This window comes from Arachis stenosperma, chromosome 9, assembly GCF_014773155.1.
Source record: "Arachis stenosperma cultivar V10309 chromosome 9, arast.V10309.gnm1.PFL2, whole genome shotgun sequence".
NCBI lineage: Eukaryota > Viridiplantae > Streptophyta > Magnoliopsida > Fabales > Fabaceae > Arachis > Arachis stenosperma.
In genome coordinates, this window is record NC_080385.1 from 2,603,806 (window position 1) to 2,626,434 (window position 22,629).

General features: G+C 32.8%; 2 protein-coding genes across 2 annotated transcripts; both read left to right on the forward strand.

The window, feature by feature from the left end:
* Positions 1-2,188: 2,188 nt before the first annotated feature.
* LOC130948368 (uncharacterized) lies at positions 2,189-3,370 on the forward strand. Its single transcript, XM_057877086.1, has 2 exons — positions 2,189-3,083; positions 3,228-3,370. The coding sequence occupies exons 1-2, from the start codon at positions 2,189-2,191 to the stop codon at positions 3,368-3,370; spliced, it is 1,038 nt and encodes a 345-aa protein (XP_057733069.1).
* A 9,123-nt stretch (positions 3,371-12,493) lies between these two features.
* LOC130948369 (uncharacterized) lies at positions 12,494-13,885 on the forward strand. The gene has a single exon (XM_057877087.1). It carries the CDS (start codon positions 12,494-12,496, stop codon positions 13,883-13,885), a length of 1,392 nt encoding a protein of 463 aa, XP_057733070.1.
* Positions 13,886-22,629: the final 8,744 nt, after the last annotated feature.

Sequence of the window (22,629 nt, forward strand, 5' to 3'; positions counted from 1 at the left end):
AGAGGAAAGAACAGAAAGAAAACGGAGAGAGAAGACCGAGAGAGAACGTAAATCCTTCTGAACTTTCGGCTTCGATTTCTTGTAATCCGTAACTCCAATAAAAAATCTAATTCGGTAAGAGTATTCGTAACCTCTTCCTCTACACGTTGGCACCATTTTTGATTAGTGGAAATTGACAGTGACGTAACTCCTCTTTCTTTTGAGTTTGGCCAACGGGAGTTTTAGGAGGCATAGACGATTTTGGACATTTTCTTCTTCGATAGCTCAGTCAGAAAGCTTCTCCGGAGCTTTGAATATTTTGATTCCGTACGAAGGTATGATTTTGGTTTCTCGTAGTTAATGTTTAATGTCACGTGAAAACTTAGGCTAGATGACCTTAAGATAGGAATGAACTGAGTGAATAATTGATGGATTGTGTATATGGTATAATATATGTGGTTTAGCTGTTATTAATAATTTGCTATTGAAGTTGGTTGGTTTTTGGAAAAAGATTTAATATTGGTATTTGTTTGATTTTGAAATAATTTGTTACCGAAAATGATTTGAAGGATTGAGAGGTGTTTGATTTGATAGTTGGGACCCTTGAAGGGTGGCAGAAATTCGAGTTTTAGAGGAGATACTGCCAAAACTTCTATGAGAATTGGAGTTTGATTTGAGGTGGTATTTTACAAAGAGAGAGATTATGATGTGACTTGTGTATTTGAGACTATTTGTTGACCCTCTGTCGCAAGATGTGACCGGGCACTTTAACTCCCCGGATTCCCCCATGGGCATGCATATATATGAATATTGAATATTATATTTGAGCTTGGAGTTCGTCTCCATGGAATACTATATTACTGAGCTTGGAGTGTGACTCCATGGAATATTATATTTGAGCTTGGAGTTTAACTCCATGGAATATTATTGAGCTTGGGGATGCGCGCACAGAGGGACTGTCCAATGGTTAACTACCAGGACTTGTCGGGTTGGCTGTATAACCGACAGATGAGACTCATCAGCCATAGGACAGGCATACATCATATGCATTTGTTTGTTTGCTTGAGTTTGCATTGTTTTGGTTTGCTTAACTGTTTAATTATGCTTATCCACTACTTGTTCTACTTGCTGTAAATGCTTCTCTATCTGTGTTTTCCTTGTTTGAGCTGTATGTGTATGTTTTCTTAGAAATTCCTCTTGACGAAGGTGTGAGGAGAGAGGGTTGTTCCACCAGTGATTCGGAGGATTAGAGGAGACAGAACGTGAATTATTAGGTTAAAGTTAGATTCAGAATTAGAATACCTTAGACAACTTACCTAATTTCTGGTTTAGTTGAATTCTTAGGTTGAAATCTGAGTGTCGGAGTTATAGGAATGCCTCTGGCTTTCCCGAGACCTTTTATATTAACTATGCGGGCACCTTTACCATACTGAGAACCTCCGGTTCTCATCCCATACTATGTTGTTGTTTTTCAGATGCAGGTCGAGAGACACCTCGTTGAGCGCTTGGGTATCCTTCTTACGAGCGAAGAACTGTCTTTTGGACTGTCATATTTTGTTTTAGGCTATGTATATATGTTTATAGAATCTCCGCATGTATATTTTGTGTTTTGTCCCTCCTAGAGGTCGACTTGGAGATACAGGGGTTTATTTTGTGGTTTGAGTTTTATTTTGGGTTGTATATACATAATTATATACTCTGGTCGGCCTTAGCTTCGCAGGTCGAGTCTGGAGCTTGCTATCTGAGTTTTGGAACTCTGATATGTATATATGTGTTCAGTTATCTTTCGATTTTACCTGTCCGTTTTACGAATATCCATGCGAGTGTGTCACGATTTTCTGTTTATCGATTTTTTTAGCTTGTTCTTCAAGGCTCCTAGATATGATTTCACCCAACTATATCTATGTAGATATCATTTTCTTTTAGAGGTCGTAATACCTTGCCACCTCTGCTTTACGACTTAAGCGTAAGGCCCTGTGTGGTGGGGTGTTACATTATGGTATCAGAGCAGTTCGATCCTATAGAGCCTGAGGAATGGACTGATTATGCTTCTGGGCATACTCTGGGTGTGTATATGTGCTATTAGGATATCTGATTGATATATGCGGCATAAACGTTCTTGAGCATGCATTTGAAACTTGAAGCATTAGACTTGCGATATTGAGACTAATCAACTTAATATCACTTGTTTGGTGTGTGAAGGGACCAGATGTCGACTCACGGACGCGGTCGCGGCCGAGGTAGAGGTAGGATAGGCACTGTTATTCCTGGCCTGGCAGGGAATGATCCAGTAGACTTCATGGCTGCCTTGGGAAATATGGCTGCGGCTATGCAGGCGACAGCCGAGGCACTGGGTAATCAGATAAACCATGGTAATCACAGAAACAATAATGATGAGGACGGTCCCATGACACTTGCTACATTTCTGAAAGTTCACCCTCCGACCTTTAGGGGAACCTCAAATCCCACAAATGCAGATAATTGGATTCATGCTATGGAACGGGCACTGCAGGCTCAGCAGGTTCCTGAGGAGCAATGGGTTGAGTTTGGAACTTATCAGCTGCAGGGTGAGGCTCAGCATTGGTGGCAGGGGACACGACGTATCCTGCAGCCAGATGGCGCTGTGATTCCTTGGGAGGTTTTCCGAACAGAGTTCTATAAGAAATACTTTCCTAATTCAGCCAGAAATGCCAAAGAACTTGAATTGATGCAGTTAAAGCAGGGACAGATGACTGTTGCTGAGTATACTAGCAGGTTTGAGGAGTTATGTCGCTTTTCTCGTATTTGTCAAGGTGCGCCTGATGATTTTGCTGAGTGGAAATGTATTAAGTATGAGGGAGGTCTTCGAAGTGATATTCTGAGCTTCGTTGCACCAATGGAGATCAGAGTATTTTCAGAACTGGTAAACAAAAGTAGAGTTGCTGAGGATTGTCTGAGAAAGGCGACATCAGATAAGAGTGATCAGCGAATTTTTGTTAGGAGAGATCAGGGAAGGAACTTCGCCCCTAGAGGACAAGATTTTAAGCGAGGCGGTTACACCCCACAACCACATTTGGGTCAAAATAACTTCCAGAGATTCAGAAATAATAACAGCCAGGGAAGAGGCAAATGAAAGCAAGCTCAGACCCCACCGAATGATTTAACTTGTAGGAGGTGTGGAAAGTACCACCCGAATACTCCGTGCAGGGCTGGTTTAGGTGTATGCTATTACTGTGGTGAAGCTGGGCATTTGTCTTGGAATTGTCCAGAAAAGAAGAAGAATCAAGAAGCTGGAAAGGCACAACATCAGGGACGCATGTTCACTATGACAGCGGATGGTGCTGGAACCGCAGATACTTCGATTAGAGGTAATCACGCACTGATAATCGAAATTTCTGACTGCCTTGCGTAGTAAATAGCACGTAGCATTTATTGTAGTACATTACCGAGTTGTGAGCCTTGTGATTTTCAATTGAGCGATCGACTAAAAACCTCCGAATGTTGAGACAGAACGATAGTTGGTCAGCCTAGAAAAGTGATTAAATTCTTGAAGAATAATAATAAGAGTGGCGCAGCAGTAGTGGGTTGAATTATTTTGAGTATACAACTTAAGTTATACATAAAGAACCGAAAATGTTGAGAGTTGTGTGGGACAGTTACCTGAAACCCAGAGATGGTAAGTTATGAGGAAGAGACATGACATAGGTTGAACCCGTAATTGATAATCGGTTATGTGTCAAGAGAAAGAGTAAGTTGTGATAGATTTAGTGTCAGAGGCTGAACCAGTTTCGATTGAATTACGAAAGGTGACACCATTAGAATCAGCAGAACCTGGGAGCTAGATGAAGCGAGTATTAGAAGCGATAAACACGTCGTTCCAATACCAACCTGCCTTATAACCTTTCTGCATCGAGTTTATCTTGTATATTCCGCTTTGCGTAGACTTTTAAGCCATAAGAATATCCTGAATTTGCAAACTAAACATGTCAAATCTTTCTGTTTTTCTTTGACATGTTTAAGAAGGGAATTTACGTTAGTATGAGTCTCTTCCATTTTATATCAATTTTCGAGGGCGAAAATTTTTATAAGGTGGATAGGATGTAGCAACCCTCAATTTTAAAAATATAAATATAAATAATTTATAATTTATTTTATAAAATTAGAGTTCCTTATTTTTAAAAAATTATTTTATTATCAGTAATTGAACTGATTTTATAATAATTTAAATTTAATCAAATTATTATTATTATTATTATTATTATTATTATTATTATAAACATTGGATATAATTCTCATGAGTATTATATGTACTATAAGTTTATATAGTTTTACTCCCTAGTATTATGTATTTATTGTTGTTATTATATTCACTATGTGACTATTATTATTACTATTATTATTATTATTATTATTATTATTATTATTATTATTATTATTATTATTATTATTATTATTATTATTACTATTGCTATTATTATTATAATATTATTATCATTATTAATTATAAAGTATGAAAACAAAAGGCGGTTTATGTTTTACATTAAGCTACATATATATCATTACTATCATTACGCATTATGATTGCATATATTATTATTATTATTATTATTATTATATGCGCATGTATATATATATATATATATATATATATATATATAAATAAAAGGCGGTAGCCATTTATTTAAGGAAAGCTATTGTATGCGTATACACATATATGAAATATCTAGTTATGATTATCTGCCGTCATATACATATATAGTATATGAAGGAATGAGTGGCGAGAGAGAAGAGTGACCGAGAGAGAAACGTGAGAACGTAAATCCCTCCAAACATCCGGCTTCCATTTTTTATAATCCATAACTCCAATAAAAAATCTAATCCGGTGAAAGTATTCGTAACCTTCTCCTCTACACGTTGACACCATTTTTGATTAGTGAAAGTTGACAATGACGTAGTTCCTCTTTTCTTTGGATTTGGCCAACGAGAGTTTTAGGAGGCAAAGACGATTCTGGACGTTTTCTTCTTCGATAGCTCGGTCAGAAAGCTTCTCCAGAGCTTTGAATATTTTGATTCCGTACGAAGATATGGTTTTGGTTTCTCGTAGTTAATGTTTAATGTCACGTGAAAACTTAGGCTAGAAGACCTTAAGATAGGGATGAACTGAGTGAATAATTGGTGGTTTGTGTATATGGTATAAAATGTGAGGTTTAGCTGTTGTCAATAATTTGCTGTTGAAGTTGGTCGGTTTGGAAAAAGATTTAATATTGGTATTTGTTTGATTATGAAATAATTTGTTATTGGAAATGATTTGAGTGACTGAGAGGTGTTTGGTTTGATAGTTAGGACCCTTGAAGGGTGGCAGAAATTTGAGTCTTAGAGGAGATATTGCCAAAATTTCTTTAAGAATTGGAGTTTGATTTGAGGTAATATTTTAAAAGGGAAAGAGATTATTATGTGGCTTGTATATTTGAGACTATTTGTTGACCCTCTGTCGCAAGATGTGACCGGGCACTTTAACTCCCCGGATTCCCCCATGGGCATGCATATATATATTAATATTGAATATTATATTTGAGCTTGGAGTTCGTCTCCATGGAATACTATATTATTGAGCTTGGAGTTCGTCTCCATGGAATACTATATTATTGAGCTTGGAGTGTAACTCCATGGAATATTATATTTGAGCTTGGAGTTTAACTCCATGGAATATTATTGAGCTTGGGGATGCGCACACAGAGGGACTGTCCAATGGTTAACTACCAGGACTTGTCGGGTTGGCTGTATAACCGACAGATGAGACTCATCAGCCATAGGACAGGCATACATCATATGCATTTGTTTGTTTGCTTGAGTGTGCATTGTTTTGGTTTGCTTAACTGTTTAATTCTGCTTATCCGCTACTTGTTCTACTTGCTGTAAATGCTTCTCTACCTGTGCTTTTCTTGCTTGAACTATATGTGTATGTTTTCTGAGAAATCTTTCTTGGCGAAGGTGTGAGGAGAGAGGATTGTTCCACCAATGATTCGAAGGATTAGAGGAGACAGAACGTGAATTATTAAGTTAAAGTTAGATTCAGAACTAGAATACCTTAGATAGCTTACCTAACTTTTGGTTTAGTTTATTTTCCTTAAGAATGATTCTGAGTGTCGGAGTTATAGGAATGCCTCTGGCTTTCCCGAGACCTTTTATATTAACTATGCGGGCACCTTTACCATACTGAGAACCTCCGGTTCTCATCCCATACTATGTTGTTGTTTTTCAGATGCAGGTCGAGAGACACCTCGTTGAGCGTTTGGGTATCCTCCTTACGAGCGAAGAACTGTCTTTTGGACTGTCATATTTTGTTTTAGGCTATGTATATATGTTTATAGAATCTCCGCATGTATATTTTGTGTTTTGTCCCTCCTAGAGGTCGACTTGGAGATACAGGGGTTTATTTTGTGGTTTGAGTTTTATTTTGGGTTGTATATATACATAATTATATACTCTGGTCGGCCTTAGCTTCGCAGGTCGAGTCTGGAGCTTGCTATCTGAGTTTTGAAACTCTGATATGTATATATATGTTCAGTTATCTTTCGATTTTACCTGTCCGTTTTACGAATATCCATGCGAGTGTGTCACGATTTTCTGTTTATCGATTTTTTTAGCTTGTTCTTCAAGGCTCCTAGATATGATTTCACCCAACTATATCTATGTAGATATCATTTTCTTTTAGAGGTCGTAATACCTTGCCACCTCTGCTTTACGACTTAAGCGTAAGGCCCTGTGTGGTGGGGTGTTACATCGACAACGGCTAGAAACTCCAGTGGTTCAACGGCGACCTAAAAATTTGACATGCAAACCTCGGAGCTCGACCCTACGGTAACCAAGATCTCAGAATCTCTAGCCAAACATAACAGAATATTGATTTCAAAGGTTCCGGAACGAAATGCTTACCAAGACGATCAGGGTTCCACTGGCGGTCACCAGCAACGGCGGTTATGGCGGCGGTGACGTCAGCGGCAGCCTAACGGCGACAGAAGTCACACCGGCGCGAATCAGAGGCACGAATGGCGGCGATGGTGTCCACGACGATGGCACAGCGGCGGCGCTGGTTCTTCCCAGCTCTTCGGGGTTCAGGCTCGGTCTCTCCTCTCTCATCTGGGCTCGACGGCGACACGGGCTTCAGGGAACGGCGACGCCGACCTCTCCTTGCGCGGCCCTCTCCCTGGGTTTTGGTCTTCCTCCGTGACGGCGTGCAGCAGAACGCGATAATCGGTTCGGCGGCGGAATAGGTTCGGCGGCAGCAGGCAGCAATGCTATGGTGGCTGGGTAGTGACGTGACGACGGCTGGGCGGCGAGTTCGGTGGCGGATCGGCGGCAGGGCACAGCTCTCCGTCGCTCTCTCCCTCTCTTCCCCCTTCTCCCTTACCGTAGCTCCCCTCTCCTCTCGTCCCTTTCTTTCGTTTCTCTCTCTTTTTTTTTTGTTTGTTTTGAGTGTTGGTGAGCTGGATAGTGGGTTGTGTGGGCTAACCGTGAGTGTGGGTGTGGGGTGAGGTGAGTGTAGTTTAGTTAGGGTTAGGATAGAAAATTAGGTTTAGGTATTTTTTTTTGTGAACAATAGAGATAGTAGTGTAATTTTATGAAATAAATAAAAAGTAGGATAATAATAAAAATTAAATTAAATATAAAGTATCCATCTTTTAAAAAAATATCTTCTAATTAATAATCTTTAAATAATTTTCGGTTAAATACCAATTTAGTGAAAATTAGAGATAAGTAAATTAATCCTCCTTTATTTATAAAATAAGGTTAAAATTTATATATTAAAATTAAGACATGAAATACTCATTATTTTTCAATTATAAGGACTCTAAATAATAAATAAGAATTTACTCAACCTTTATATATAGAAATTTTCAAAAATATTATCTTAAATAAATATAATGGATCATAAATAATTTATTATTTTTTTTTTAAAATTCGGGATCTTACATTATGTATACGGTGGGGGCTTGCGGTGGCGCGTTATAAGGAAAAAATCACAGAGACCGTGCATCGCGAATGAAGGAATCGCCATGGATCAGAGTAGTTGATCGCGCGTTGCGAATGGGGTCTAGTAACGCTGCGATGCAACGGATGGGAGGCCGCGACGATGCGAATGCGTCGGGACTGTGGACGGTATCGTTGACGAAATAAGGATGCACTGCAACCATGAACAACACTTGCACCAACTCACGAACGGCACCACTAATGACGGTACGAACGGCGAAGAACCAAGCAAGGTGACACGGGAAGGATGGTTGGTTGGAGAATGTCGGCACCGTAGCTGTGATAAATAGTGAAACAATCCTCACAGCCGTGGAGAGTGAGAAGGTGAAGAAAAGGAAGTTGAAACCCTCTTCCGTGATTCCGTTGTGTTATGGATGGATGAACGTATCACAATAATTCTATTTTAGTATATCAACTATCAAGCAATTAATATCTAATATTCATAATTATAATTAAATAAAAGAAATTAAAATAATTATAATTAATTGAATTGTTCAATTTTTTGTTAGTTAGATTTGGTTTCCTATATTTTCCTTTGTAAAAAGTTAGTGTATGTATTATGTACGCATTACGACTTGAAAAGTTAAAATAATACTATAATCAAGTTAGTGGTGCCAAAAGTTAATGAGAAGAGAAAATTAATTGAAAATTATTAAATTTTTATTTTATTTTTATTTGTTATTTTTCTTTAAAAATAAAAGTTGTTATGCATATCTTTTTTAAATTAGTTATGTTTATTTTTTAATAGAATTATCTAAAAATTCTTATTATTTTAGCTTATTTTTTGTTTGAACAGAGGTAATTAAGATTGAGATAGAATTTTTACTTGAATAGAAGTAATAAAGATGGGTTGGATCCTAAACTAAATTGAAAGATTCATTATGAGAAAAAGTTAAAAAAGAAACATGATAATTTATATAACTTCCTTAAAAAGGAAACCATGACTCTCATAAAATACAATAATAAATACAATAAAATTTTTTCATCCAAAAAATAAAATAAAATAAAATAAAAATTTAATAAATATATATTATTGAATCTTATCTTAAACGGATAAGTAATGTGAATTTTTCAAATGATCTCATAATTTTGAAATAATGCTTCTAAATATGTCTTTTAAATTTAACTATCTAATATATATTTATCGTAATGTTAAACAGACAATAACTACAATTATTTTATTTAAAAATATGATAATAATTTTAAATTATTTAGATTAAATTTTTGTTGTTTCTCAAATATTAGTATATGTTTATTATTGGATTAAATTTCACCGCTCTTAGTCCCACAATAGAGACAATACAAATAAGTAACTTTCTAAGAAGTTTCAAGGCACCACCTAAGTTTAGTTTGTTAATCTTTTAGTGGAGGAGTTCCTCAATGCAAGTAATATATAATTTTGAACCTAATACATGATTTGATTATAGGCAAAGATAATATTTCTTTTTTAATCCGTGGTCTCGGTTCAAGTTTTGACTATAAAGTAATCAAATATTGTTGCGCGAGTCTTATTTTTTATAGAATCTCTAATACTTTATTGCCTTCAAATACTTGTAATTTAAAAAAGAAAAAAGAGAAAAAAGAAAAGAGTAATAATAATGTAACACTTTACATATATTTGTTGTGTTGATGGGGTGAAGGATATGAGAAAAAGATGCTTATTATTTTATGGAGCTTCTCAAGATGTGATTCTTAGTTTGAGCGAAACTATTATTCTACAATAATCCAGCTTCTTTAGTCTATTCTTTTCCAATTTTATAGATTGATCATCTTTTTGTTGCTAATAGAAATATTATAATAAGAAGAAAAAAGTATATAGTTAACAATTAGTTAGACGGATACTCTTTTACTTTAATTACTGATACCAGCTGAGTTGAGTTTATGTGTTAAAGAAGAAAAAAAAGAAAGATATCAAGAGAATTGGTGGCTATAGTAATCTGAAATAATTTCAAACAAAACTGCCTCTAGTAAAAGATGTATATTAAGAAACAACGAATAATATATATAGTACTATAACTTATTAAACAAGGATGTTTTGATTAACAATTTTGTAGTAAGTGTTATAATAGATTCAAACTACGTGTTTAGCGTGTCAATTAAATATTTTATTTGGATATTTTTATTGTTATTTGACTCTTATGCTATACTTGCATGTAAGATTTTGATTTATATGGTACTTTTAATATAATCACGTTTTTATATGATTTTTTATAATTTTATATATTATTTTATTAAACTTTGATTATTTTAGTTGAACCGCCATTAAATTTTTAAAACCTTATTTTTAAATCAAATTAGTGTAAAGTTTTTAATTACCTAATAAAGCATGGCACGACGTTGCTTGCTTAGAAGGGTAAAGGATGTCCAATATATAGAGATAAAATAAAGAGCCAATGGAGCAACCTAAAATGAAGTATATAAATGAGTGTGTAGGCTCTCCTATATATTTAATTTGAAAATACGACATACATATATAGATAGATGCATGCTCCTCCAATTACTAATTAATATGATATATGTGTCCAAACTCAAAACACAATACTTGATCTCCCACTTCTGATATCTCTCCTCTCATTACCAGGCAAGTTATTATGACCCTATTCTTCTATCTTCCTATAAACCTTTTTCTTTTGTTATTAATTATTTAACTCAGAAATCATTCTGTTGCATTCCTTGCTTTCTTTCCATTAAATTATTGATTTGCATCCTTAATTGATGTTTATAAAACGATGACGTACATATATACTTTTAGTGATAGATATATATTCTTCTCCTATTAGAACAACTCTAATACTAATTTTAATTTCAATTTATTATTTTTAGTATTTATGAAATTACATATCTTAAATAATAATTTAAAATTAAATATAAAATTTATCACTCCAATACTTAATCTCAATTCAATTTAAAGTTTATATTATTTTTATTTATTTTATCAAAATATTTATAAGTGACAAATTCATATTAATTTTTTATTAAAATGATATTGTCTCAATTTCAATATAAATTTTAATTTTAAATTAGTTCACTTTTTGTAAATATTAAAAGTGATATTCTAAAAATATGTTGTTGTAGTTGCTCTTAATTTTAATTTTAAAATAAATAACTTTATAACATGATATTAAAATTTTGATAATTTAAAATTTTAGAATTATATTGTCGTTATTCTAAAAGAAAAGAATTGTATAAACAAAAATGTTTATACAAAAATTTATGCAAATCCATAAAAAGAATTTGTGAGAGAATAGTGTGATAAATATATAATTATTTATGTATCTCATTTTATCAATTTAAATTTTTTAGGATAAGTGATTTTATGGTATTTAGTCCATCTTTATTTTAATTTTTACAAAATAATATCTATGAATAATGAATTATAATCCCTTTTTTTCTATCGTATAATTTTGATACTGTCATTATGAATATATTTTAAAATATGTGTTTAATTCTTTAAAAAAAATTTAAGTAAGAAATAAAAAATGTATAGGACGGGAATAAAGATGCATAAGATGAAGATGTTAGGTTTATTTAAAATGTACTTTATATGGAACATAAAATTTAAAAATAGAAGGTGATCATGAGATGAAAATAACATGTGTATATAAAAAATCAGTGACTAAATTAATTATTATGTATTTATATATACATATTTTTTCTCATATTTTTAATGTATATTCATATTTTAATATATTTTATACCAATAATTTATTTAAGAATTTATTTTTATATATATCTAATATGATTTTACATAATGCACTAACAAAATAAAAGATGACATTAGACATAAGAATTTGGTAATGTAAATAAAGTTCTTTCCCAACACCAAAATTCAGCCTTTAATAAACTATGAAAAAATTTCAAATATGTCAAGAATATTTGGGAGTAGATCCTTTCAATTTTTTTTTAATAATTGAGGGAGTAAAGTGTAATCTCTTACTAATAATTTTATAAGTGAGACTAAGAAAAAACATGAAAAAGAGAATAATAAAGAGTTAAAGATCACATTTTACTCCTTCAATTTTTTTTAACAATTAAAAAGATTCATTCTCTTAATATTCTAATAGTAGTGGTTTATTTTAATTTATATTATATATATAATTAAGATGAAGGATTAAAATTACTAAAACACTATTATTTTTAAAATGCCTAAATTTTGCCTAAACTAATAAATACACAGGCAGCTTCCTTATCCGTTTGATTACATGAGTTGATAAAAAATAGAGTTATGTTAGATGTATACTAAAATCAGTTATCAAAGTCAGTCTCACTAGTATAAAATACATATTAAAATATAAATACACATTAAAAATAAATTAAACTACACATATATTTATACATAAATACATTAGTGACTGATTTTAGTGACTGATTTTAGACAAGTAGCATATTTGTAAAAAATAATATACTAAAATAATAATTTGGAGTGTTAATAAATGTTGATTTTTTGTTTGTGGTGTGAGCAGGTACAAATTAAATAACGTCAAGTGTTGGTGTATCATCTGCAATGGCAGAGGATGCAAAGGTGGCAAGGGAAGCAAAGCTTGCCCAACTACTCAATCAAACATTCCAAGATAATAATCAAATTTCTTCAACTCCCAAGATACAAAGAGTTCCTCTTTTTTGGCGTCAAAATCCCGACTTCTACAAGTATTGCATACCTAAACTGATATCATTTGGTCCCATTCATCATGCCAACGAAAATTTGAGGCAACAAGGTCAACACTTGAAATCTCAATGGACATCCCTCTGCATTGAAGAGTACAGTAAACAAGTACCTCTTTACAATGGTAACAAGCAAACGGCAGCGAATTATTTGTATGGAGTTGTAGGAGATAACATTGTGGAACTGAAGGAGCTGTTTGCTGAGGATGTAATTGAAGAGTATAGTGATGAAGAACTTATTTGGATGCTGTTTGAGGATGGATGCTCTTTGCTCTATTACATGGACCACGTTGATGCTGAGCATCCAGAAGAACTGAAGCTAAAGCTTGATCAGCTGATGTATATTGGCAGAGATATTCCATTGCTGGAAAATCAACTTCCAATCAAACTTCTGCAGCTGCTGAGCAAAACACAAGGTGCTGACTTGGACTATTTAATCACAAATTTTATGAGCATGGGCGAAGAAAAGCGGAGTGGAAGGACAACCATCACAATCCCTATAAGAAATCATATACTTGATTTTCTTCGCTCTTTCTACTTTCATACAGAGATTGAACAGAATATCCCAAACCAAAATGGTGGTATTCAGATGCCTCCTCCTCCTCGTCCTCGTCCTCGTTCCTCCCTAGTTTGGCAAACTTACAAGAACATACGTGATCTCAGAAAATCAGGGATCAAGGTTAAGGCAAACAAGAGTGATGAATGGAAGTGGCATGACATCACTTTCACCTCAAGATGGTTTGGTGGAGAGTTGACACTTCCTTTGTGGATATTCAGCAATGTCACGCATTACTTCTTTCGAAACTTGATTGCATACGAGATGTGTCCGGACTTTCACAACAACTTCGAATGTTGTTGTTACCTTTATTTCATGGATTGCTTGATAGATGATGCTGAGGATGTGAAGGAGCTTAGATCAGCTGGTGTTATCCAAAATTTGCTTCTAAGGGATGAGGAAGTGGCCAAATTCTTTAATGATATTGGGCATGACTTACCCGCTAAAATGTGCAATCAAATATACACCACCGATGCTGCCCCCATTAGTAAGAAATATATCCAAGTGATGCGTCAAATTCAACAACATTACTCGAGTGGATGGAGAACTTTTCTGGCTGAAACACGGAGTACTTATTTCAGTTCTCCCTGGTCTCTACTTGCCTTTCTGGCTGCACTTTTAGGATTAATTCTCGCTGTTCTTCAAACATGGTATACCATACATTCTCCTACAAATTAGTTACCACATTTAAACGATAAGGGTCCGTGTATGTGTGTGTGTGTGACCCACAGTGATCATGGTTTGCATCTAAAACTCTTAGACAAAAAAAAGAGTGTACCTCGAGTTGTTTTCTGTCTATTATTTGTGTGTGTGAGACCCATACTCATTGGCATTATTTGATTCCTTATGTAATGGAAAAACATGGTTGTAATTCAAGCTTGTATAGTATTGTTTGTTAAGGGTTAACTCATTTTCATTCCAAACAGCAAAATTCAAATGATGATAAAATAGACTACTAACACTTGCTATTTAACAAATAGGGACTTAAATTAAAATAGTAGTGTTGTAATCTTTGCAGTGAACAAGAGGTTGTAATTGTTTTTTCGTTTACATATGGAAAAAGCTTGCGTTACCGAACAAGTTTTCACTGATCTTTAGAATGCACGGCATACCATGTTTGAATAAAAGTGAGAATTAATGCTGTAAACGCAGCCAGAAAAGCAAGCAAAGACCATGGAGAATTGAAATAAGTGCTGCGTGCTTCAGCCAACCAAGTCCTCCATTTGTTTGAGTAATGTCTTTCTATTTGAAACTTGACTTCAATATATTTCTTGCTGAAAGGGGCAGCATCGCTCCTCCTATGATTAATCCGTGGTGTCGGTTCAAGTTTTGACTATCAAGTAATCAATATTGTTGCGTGAGTCTTATTTCTTATAGAATCTCTAATACTTTATTGCCTCCAAACACTTGTAGTTTAAAAAAGAAAAAACAGAGAAAAAAGAGTAATGTAACTTTTCATATATTTGTTGTGTTGATGGAGTGAAGGATATGAGGAAAAGATGCTTATTATTTTATGGAGCTTCTCAAGGATGTGATTCTTTGTTTGAGCGAAACTATTCTGCAATAATCCAGCTTCTTTAATCTATTCTTTTCAATTTTTATAGATTGATAATCTTTTTGTTGTTAATCAACATAAATTTCACAAATGGATATATAGAAATATCATAATAAGAAGAAAAAAATTATATAATTAATTAGTTGGACAGAGACTCGTTTACTTTAATTAGTGATATCTCAGTTGAGTTATAACTTATAAATATGTGTTAAAGAAGAAAAAAAAAGGTATCAAGAGAATTGTGGCTAAAATAATTGGAAATAATTTCAAACAAAACTGCCTCTAAGAAAAGATGTATTAAGGAACAACAAATGATATATGTAGTACTATAATATAACTTAATAAACAAGGATGTTTTGATAAAAAGAAAATTTATAGTTTAGGTAAACAACTTAATTAAGTTACTTTTAAAGAAATAGGTTAAATAGTAAATGTTTATATTAAAAGTAATTTATAAATAAGTTATTTTGTGTTTGATTTTTTAATTCTAAAATTACTTATTTTAAAAGAAAAGTGATAAAAAAGCTTTTTATTATGAGAGAAGTCATTTTTTTAACTTTTTCTTAAGTAATAAAATAAATTTTTAAAAAGTTACAATTTTATTTTAAAAATTATACGAAACATTAATACTACACTTTTTTATAAGTTAAAAGTTAAAAAAAGTCATTTATGAATCCATCCAAACGAGCTCATCGATTCAAACTACGTGTTTAGCGTGTTAATTAACAAAATGACTGATACTAAGCCTCTGATCTTTAAATATACACATACATTTTCTCAATATCTAATAAGTACTGCTTGTTTTGTGTTATAAATAACGTAACTATAAGATTGCAATAAATTATCGTGATTTATGGAAATGTTTGGTAACAAAAAAAATTAGCTTAAAATAGTCATAATTTGCTTTATTTAGTATTTATTAATTGTTGCGATAATTAATAAATACTAAATAAGACAAGTTCTGACTGTTTTTTTTGTCTCCCTAGCATTATTCGTGATATATATGAACATTTAAAATTGGACAAGTACATTCTTTATTCAAGGTTAAATTACACAGTTGATCTCTACATTTTCAGTAAAATTATAAATTGGTCTTTACACTTTAAAAGTTTGTGGTTGGGTCCCTAAAGAGAATTAAAATTTGCAATTTAGTTCCTACTGGTCAAAAAATGTTGATTTAACCGAATATTCTCATAATATGTCGAGAATATTCTATTAAAATAGAGAATATATTGATAATATTCTGTTAAATCAAATACTTTTTGAATGACGGAGACTAAATTACAAATTTTCATTATCTTTGGAGACTCAATTATAAACTTTTAAAGTATAGGACCAATTTATAATTTTACTGAAAATATAAGGACTGACTGTATAATTTAACCTTTATTCAATTACATAAATAATTTTTGTTCAAAACTCTTTCCAACATTATAAGTTGTTCTAATTTATTATAAATTTAATGATATTAATTTTAATATTTAGTAAATTTTCAACTTATAATAGAAAGAATAAAATTTTGCATCCAAGCAAAATACTTAACCAAGTCTAACAAGCTTTTATAACAACTTTTTAAATTACGCGTTTCTTTTTGCTTCTCCTTCTTCTTCCTCGTTTTCTTCTCCTTTTTCATTTTCTTCTCCTCTTTCTACTTATTCTTTTTCTTCTTCATCCAAATTCGCGCACACAGTTTTTTTCATTCCTTCTTCTTCTCTTCTTCTTCTTCGTCTTCTTCTTCCAAATTCACACACACTTCTTCTTTTTTAATGTAGCGTCTTCTTCTTTTTCTTCTTTTTTTTTCGTTATCGTCATCACCAATAACACTAATATTTTGCAAACATCTATATTGGTTCTGATTTTCTCTGCTGTTATCATTAAATTATTTTGGTTTATTTCTTAATTTGTTTCACTTCATTGTGTGTTAATTAAGATTCTCTTGATTCTACTGAGAAGTATTGACTAAATTTTTTATTTCTTAAGTAATTTCGCTTTATTTCTTAGTTTAATTGAGATTTATTTGGATATAGAAATGAATTTGATATGTTTTTGTTAATAATTGACTCTTTTTGACTGTTTGTTCAAATTGGAACTAATTTCAATTCGTGTGTGTGCTAATTGAGGTTCACTCGATGCTGCTGATAAGTATTGACAAATTTTTTATTCTTTAAATAATGTCGATTCATTTTTTAGTTTAATTGATGTTCATTTGAAAAAAAAGAATATGATAGCACATAAGAGAGGTGGTGGGTAGTAAACCAAAAAATGAAAAATTCAGGAACTTTTTCGTTAATACACTGTATCTCTCTTACTCTTCTAGTGTATCTATGCATGTATGAACAATGTGAGCCTAGTGAGAAGACTAATTTATAGAGAGAATTGAAGCATATCCTCCACGTATGGTAAGTACTTTTTCGTAATATTTGTGATTAATGATATATAATAATTATCAGCAACATCAATTGAACCTCAATTAACACATAAATGAATTGAAATTATTTCACAAATAAATTAAAATAAACTAAAAAATGAACCGAAATTATTTAATGATAGAACTGGAGAAAATCAGAACCAAAAAGATGTTAGTAAGGCTGGAAGTGAGCCGAGTTGAGCTAAGCTAGACCAAACTCAAACTCGGCTCACAAAAATTAAGCTTGGCTCACGGCTCGACTCATTAACAATTAAGCCTATTTCGTAAGCTCAAGCTCGAACGAAAGCTCACGAGCTAGCTCGAACTCACGAGCTGGCTCAAATAATAGGAACATAATCTATAATTCTATATCAATAAATTATAACTTATATATATTAAAAAATAAATTTAATATATTATCTATCTATCAATTATAAATTTTTTATTTATGTCCCACATCAAAATTATATATAAAAAATTACTATAAAATTTTAAACAATTAAGAACATTAATATATGTAAAATTATATATATATATATATATATATATATATATTATTAATACGCATATTCTATATACATTTAATCTATACTTTTAATATTATATATATAATCGAGCCAGCTTACGAGCTAATGAGTTGAGCTTATTCAAACTCAAGCTCGACTGATTTAATTTATGAGCTCAAATCCAAGCTCAAACTCGGTTCACCAGCTCATGAGTTCAGCTTATCGAGCTATTAATGAGTCGAGTTCGAGCTTGTCACAACCCAAAATGAGTCATGACCGGCGCTCAGAAAAATAATCCTATAGCAAGCCTAACATACTCAAATATAAATTGAATAAGCAAGTTACAAATATTTTACAAGTTCTAAAATAAATAGTTATATATTTTTAACAAAAAAATTAAAATAACTAAGAATGGTTGGATCCTGCTTGTGACATATGGAGCATATACTTCTAGAAAATCGACAAAGAATAGGTACTCATTGCAGACTGTTACTCTTGAATAGAAAGTTTCACATAGTCAAATATTTGTTCCTGAAAAATATTTTTAGAAAACGGGGTGAGTTTTGCAACTCAGTGACTAGACAATACATCTATAATTCACATGAGACCATATAAATATTATTATCAAAGTAATATTAATTAGAAAGTAATAGTTGATAATGATAGGTGAATCAATAAGGGAGTTCTCATAGAGAAATCAAATCAAAAGTCCACATATGGGCGGCTCCACCTCTATGGGTAGCCCTTTCCTCTTATGTGTCCTAACAAAATAACAGATCTAATGTGTGGCCTACACGCACGTTAGGCTAGCAACACCTCTGCTAGCTGGAATCTGAGTCAGATGCATCTAAGTTAACGTCATAACCACCGTTAACTACGGTTTTCTAATACGAGCCTCCCAAACCAATTCAAAACATATAGTTTCAAATACAATAAATCTTTAATCTCTGAAATATAGGTATCGAATCAAATCAATCAGATAATACTTTCTTATCAGAAATCTTTTCAAATCATAGTTTTTCAATCATAAAAACATATTTCATAATTTAAAAGTGAGTGCCAACAAATACTTCAATATTTCAAAAGTATATATTCGAATAAAATCAATATTCTAAATTAATATAAAACTTTATCAAATTATATATAGTCTCATGTAAAATTTTATAAATTTTATAAAAATAATTATTTAGCTATAATAAATCAATCATCCTAATCAAATCAAAATTATTCAATAATAGTTTTATAAATATAATTAAAAACTCATATTAGCTTAAACCAAAAGCTTAACGATTATAAATGTAAAGCCTACTCACAGCATGGTCCTAATGGACCAAAGAGACCAAACCCAGAGTGTCGAATTAAAAGGTACGAAACTGCGCAGAATTTGGATTCGGGTAGTAGCAATAACTTCAATTCTCATTGCAGTAACATCAACAACAGCCCTAGTAGCAAGGGGCAACAGTGAATCCAATAGCCTACGCTGGTTTAAAATTGAGCAAAGGCAGACAAGGACATCAAACAGGATAGGACAAAGTGAATAATAGAGCTTTATGGCAAGACAGGGCAGAACAAGAGTAGTCTTACCAAAAGAAACAAGAGGATGGAGCATCAGCAGTTCTGGTGATCCTCACGGGCAAGGACAAACCGGCAGAAATAAAGCGGAGCTAGGGCAAACATGTAGAGTTTTTAGCTGTGGCTTCCGGTGATGTCAGCTCGGTTCCCGGCGACCAAAGGCGCGGTGGCGCAGCCTGCAGCAACAGCAGAGGCATACCAGCTCCCTTCAGCTCACGCATCTCCTCTATCCCGCGATGGCAAGGTGACCCGACGGCGACAAGGACTAGCGCGACAAGGCTGGCGGCGATGGCGGCGATGGCGGCGCTCCTCACTCGTGCGAGCTCCCCCTTCTCCGCGACAGTCTCTCATCGGTCCTCCATCATCAGCAACGACGGCGCGGTGAGCGGCAGCGACTCCTGCTGGCGCGATCTCCCCCTTCTCCTCTCTTCTCTGGTTTGCACCCTCTCCTCTCTTTTCTTTCTCGATCCTCACTCTCTTTGCTTCTCTTCTCTGATTTGGGGGAGTGGGTGTGTGTTGGTAATTTAGGAAGTTAGGGTTAAAGTTTGGTTTGGGAAAAAAATGAGTAAGGGTATTATAGGAATTTTACATTCTACCCTCCTTATAAAAATTTTCGCCCTCAAAAATTGATATAATCTGCAAGACTTTACATGGTTTTAGCACTTTACCAAACATGAGAAAGAAGTATAAGGAGGTACAAAAGTTACAAGATAGGTTTCTGTTAAAAAATGATGCGGTTGACATTCACCGACTCACATTTTCTTGATAGCTCAGATGTACATAGCACTCTTCACTTCGTTCGTCATTCTCCTCAAAATACAATCTTACTTCATACTCTCCTTGGTTCTGTAGTATATATCCATGGAAGCAACCGGTCTTACGTCATGTCTTAGAATTACGACTTTCAAACTTTAGCATCGATAAGCTGTGTGCTAATGAACTCGTTTGCTATCTGGGAGGCGCACGTGACACCGAAACAAGCACGAGTTTACTCAAAAGGATTCAAAACTTAGAAAGAGAAGAGCAAACCTCGCAGATGGTGTTCTCACGAACGTGGAAGGATGCTTAAGACTGCAATTAAGCAATGATGTACAGAAACAATGAAGTGTCCCAGAAAGAGAGTCAATTAAATCTTAACGAAAAAATCTGAATTAAGAAATTTTGATAGAAACAATAAAAGAAAAGATAGTGCATTAGGTCAAAACAATTTTAAGTGGAATCAAAGAAGTACAAAGTTTACCAAAAGAAGATAACCAAAGTCAATGGCAAATTTTTTTTTGTTTGAAAGATTTAAGTGAATGATTAGGAACACAATAAGGCAAGAAAAGAATCAAATCAAAAACTTTTTCAAAGAAGATCTGGAATAAGAATTCGAGAATACTAAAAGATATGATGTATCATAGTAAAGCAAGTTCAGATTACATCAAGGAGTTACATAATTCACGTAAAGGAATGCAACGTCAACACCTATGTTGTAGAGAATCTATGGGATAGCCAAAAGCATGATAAGATCGAGATATGCATAAGATGTAGGATATGAAACAAAATAATCAAATTTCATTTCAACAAGAATTAAAACAAGGAACTCCCGATATGAAATATAGCGGAATGAACGATAAATAAAATTACGCGGCACGATTATAGCGCATACTTCAACACAAACCATCCCAAGAAGAACACCTAACGTTCCCAAACTTAACGATTACCATTACTTAAATAAAAGAAATGAAAGAGTCTTAGAAGAACTATTTCTCGCAAGTTATAATTTCTAGTCCTCTGTATGCACCATGCTCAACAATCATACTACAAAATGTGACAATGTTAGATAGAATATAGATTTTTGTTTCAACAAAACTAGAAAGCGAACAAAACAAAACAAAGTCTAGCAGAACAATATCATCATAGCATAAGAGACTTTAGGGCATAAGCAAATGTTGAAATCACCGAAAAAGTTTCACCATACTCCTTATTCCATAACCATTCCTCATCAACATCATTATCAAGACTCTAAAAAGGTCAAAAATAATGAGAGTATTACAAATAATTGAGAATAGATTAGGAAAAGGACATAGATGTTGCATCCAAAACGAAGCTAGCATATATAAAAAAATAGTATCACTTGAAATTTTTTATTTCTAAACATCAACAACCATAACAAAATGAAATATTTAAATACAATCAATCAAAGCATACAGATAAGGAAAAGATTCAAAACAAGCAAATGCAATATATGATAAAATTCGAAATAAATGAACCAATTAAAAATAGGAAACTCATGAAAAGAAAGAAAAAATTTATAAATTTTACATCTTCAAGATCAAATTATGATCAATCCATACCCATTATTTCTTAGGTTAACAAGCTATGATGGAAAAGCTCAAGATCAAACCCAATGATTCAAAAAAACTCACAGTACAAAAATTCATTCATCAATTTATTTAAAATTTAGACATCTTCAATTTTCATACATTGTAAACAAAAAATTTTCCAATCTCCATCGTCCACAATTTTTGTGCAAGGTGTCAAATATGGATGGGCTGGCAATTTAAAATATTTCCGACATAATTTTATAATAATAAAAGAAAACATATGTAACATATAGGGGTTTATACTACAATACAGTATTTGTTATACAAACACATGATTCTCAAGTGAGTATTACCATACTAATCGTATGAATTTAGAAGGCAAAAAAAAATTCTTCCTTGATATCTTAAAAGTGAAATATCTAAAGGAAATAGCATCAACTAATTGAGAGCCATCATTATATCATAAAGTCAATGACGTATAAGTTGAGCAATTAGAACTTAGTTCTTTTACTCTTTGTTCATGGAAGAATAACAAAATAAATAAATAAATAATCGCATAAGTATGAAAGTCAAGTTTAAACCATAAAAGCTTTATAAATAAGATAAGACATGAGAACCTCCTAGCTCACTATTAACTGATTTTAACAATTCTCAACCAAGATTCATTAAGTTACAACCACATCAATCACCAATTCAGCAATAATTACATATTACTAAACTACTTTACGACAGCAACCAATAACCTCATGTATCCCTCAAAAGCAATTAATTCAGATTACTTATTTGCTATGTTAGTTACTGTAATAATCACTAATCAAGCAACATATATCAGCAAACAACTATCTAAATTAGTAGCTAACACTCACATGTAAGCTACAATTTAACACATATTCAAAATAAACATCATATGCTTTATAATTATTAGAATATAACAAAGAAAAAAACTTGTATATAAAATTTGTTCAGCTTTGAGGATTTAGATATATAGTCTTTTCCATTGAAAATCAATAAAAATTCTTTTCAATATGCAAGATCTATAATCCCAATTTCACAAGGCACTACAAACCAAGAAA

Excerpts from the sequence above, each read along its gene's own strand:
- LOC130948368 (XM_057877086.1), top strand. The coding sequence starts at position 2,189 with ATGTCGACTCACGGACGCGGTCGCGGCCGAGGTAGAGGTAGGATAGGC. Across the intron at positions 3,084-3,227 it reads TAATAACAGCCAGGGAAGAG|AAAAGAAGAAGAATCAAGAA; the intron begins GCAAATGAAAGC and ends GGAATTGTCCAG.
- LOC130948369 (XM_057877087.1), top strand. The coding sequence starts at position 12,494 with ATGGCAGAGGATGCAAAGGTGGCAAGGGAAGCAAAGCTTGCCCAACTA.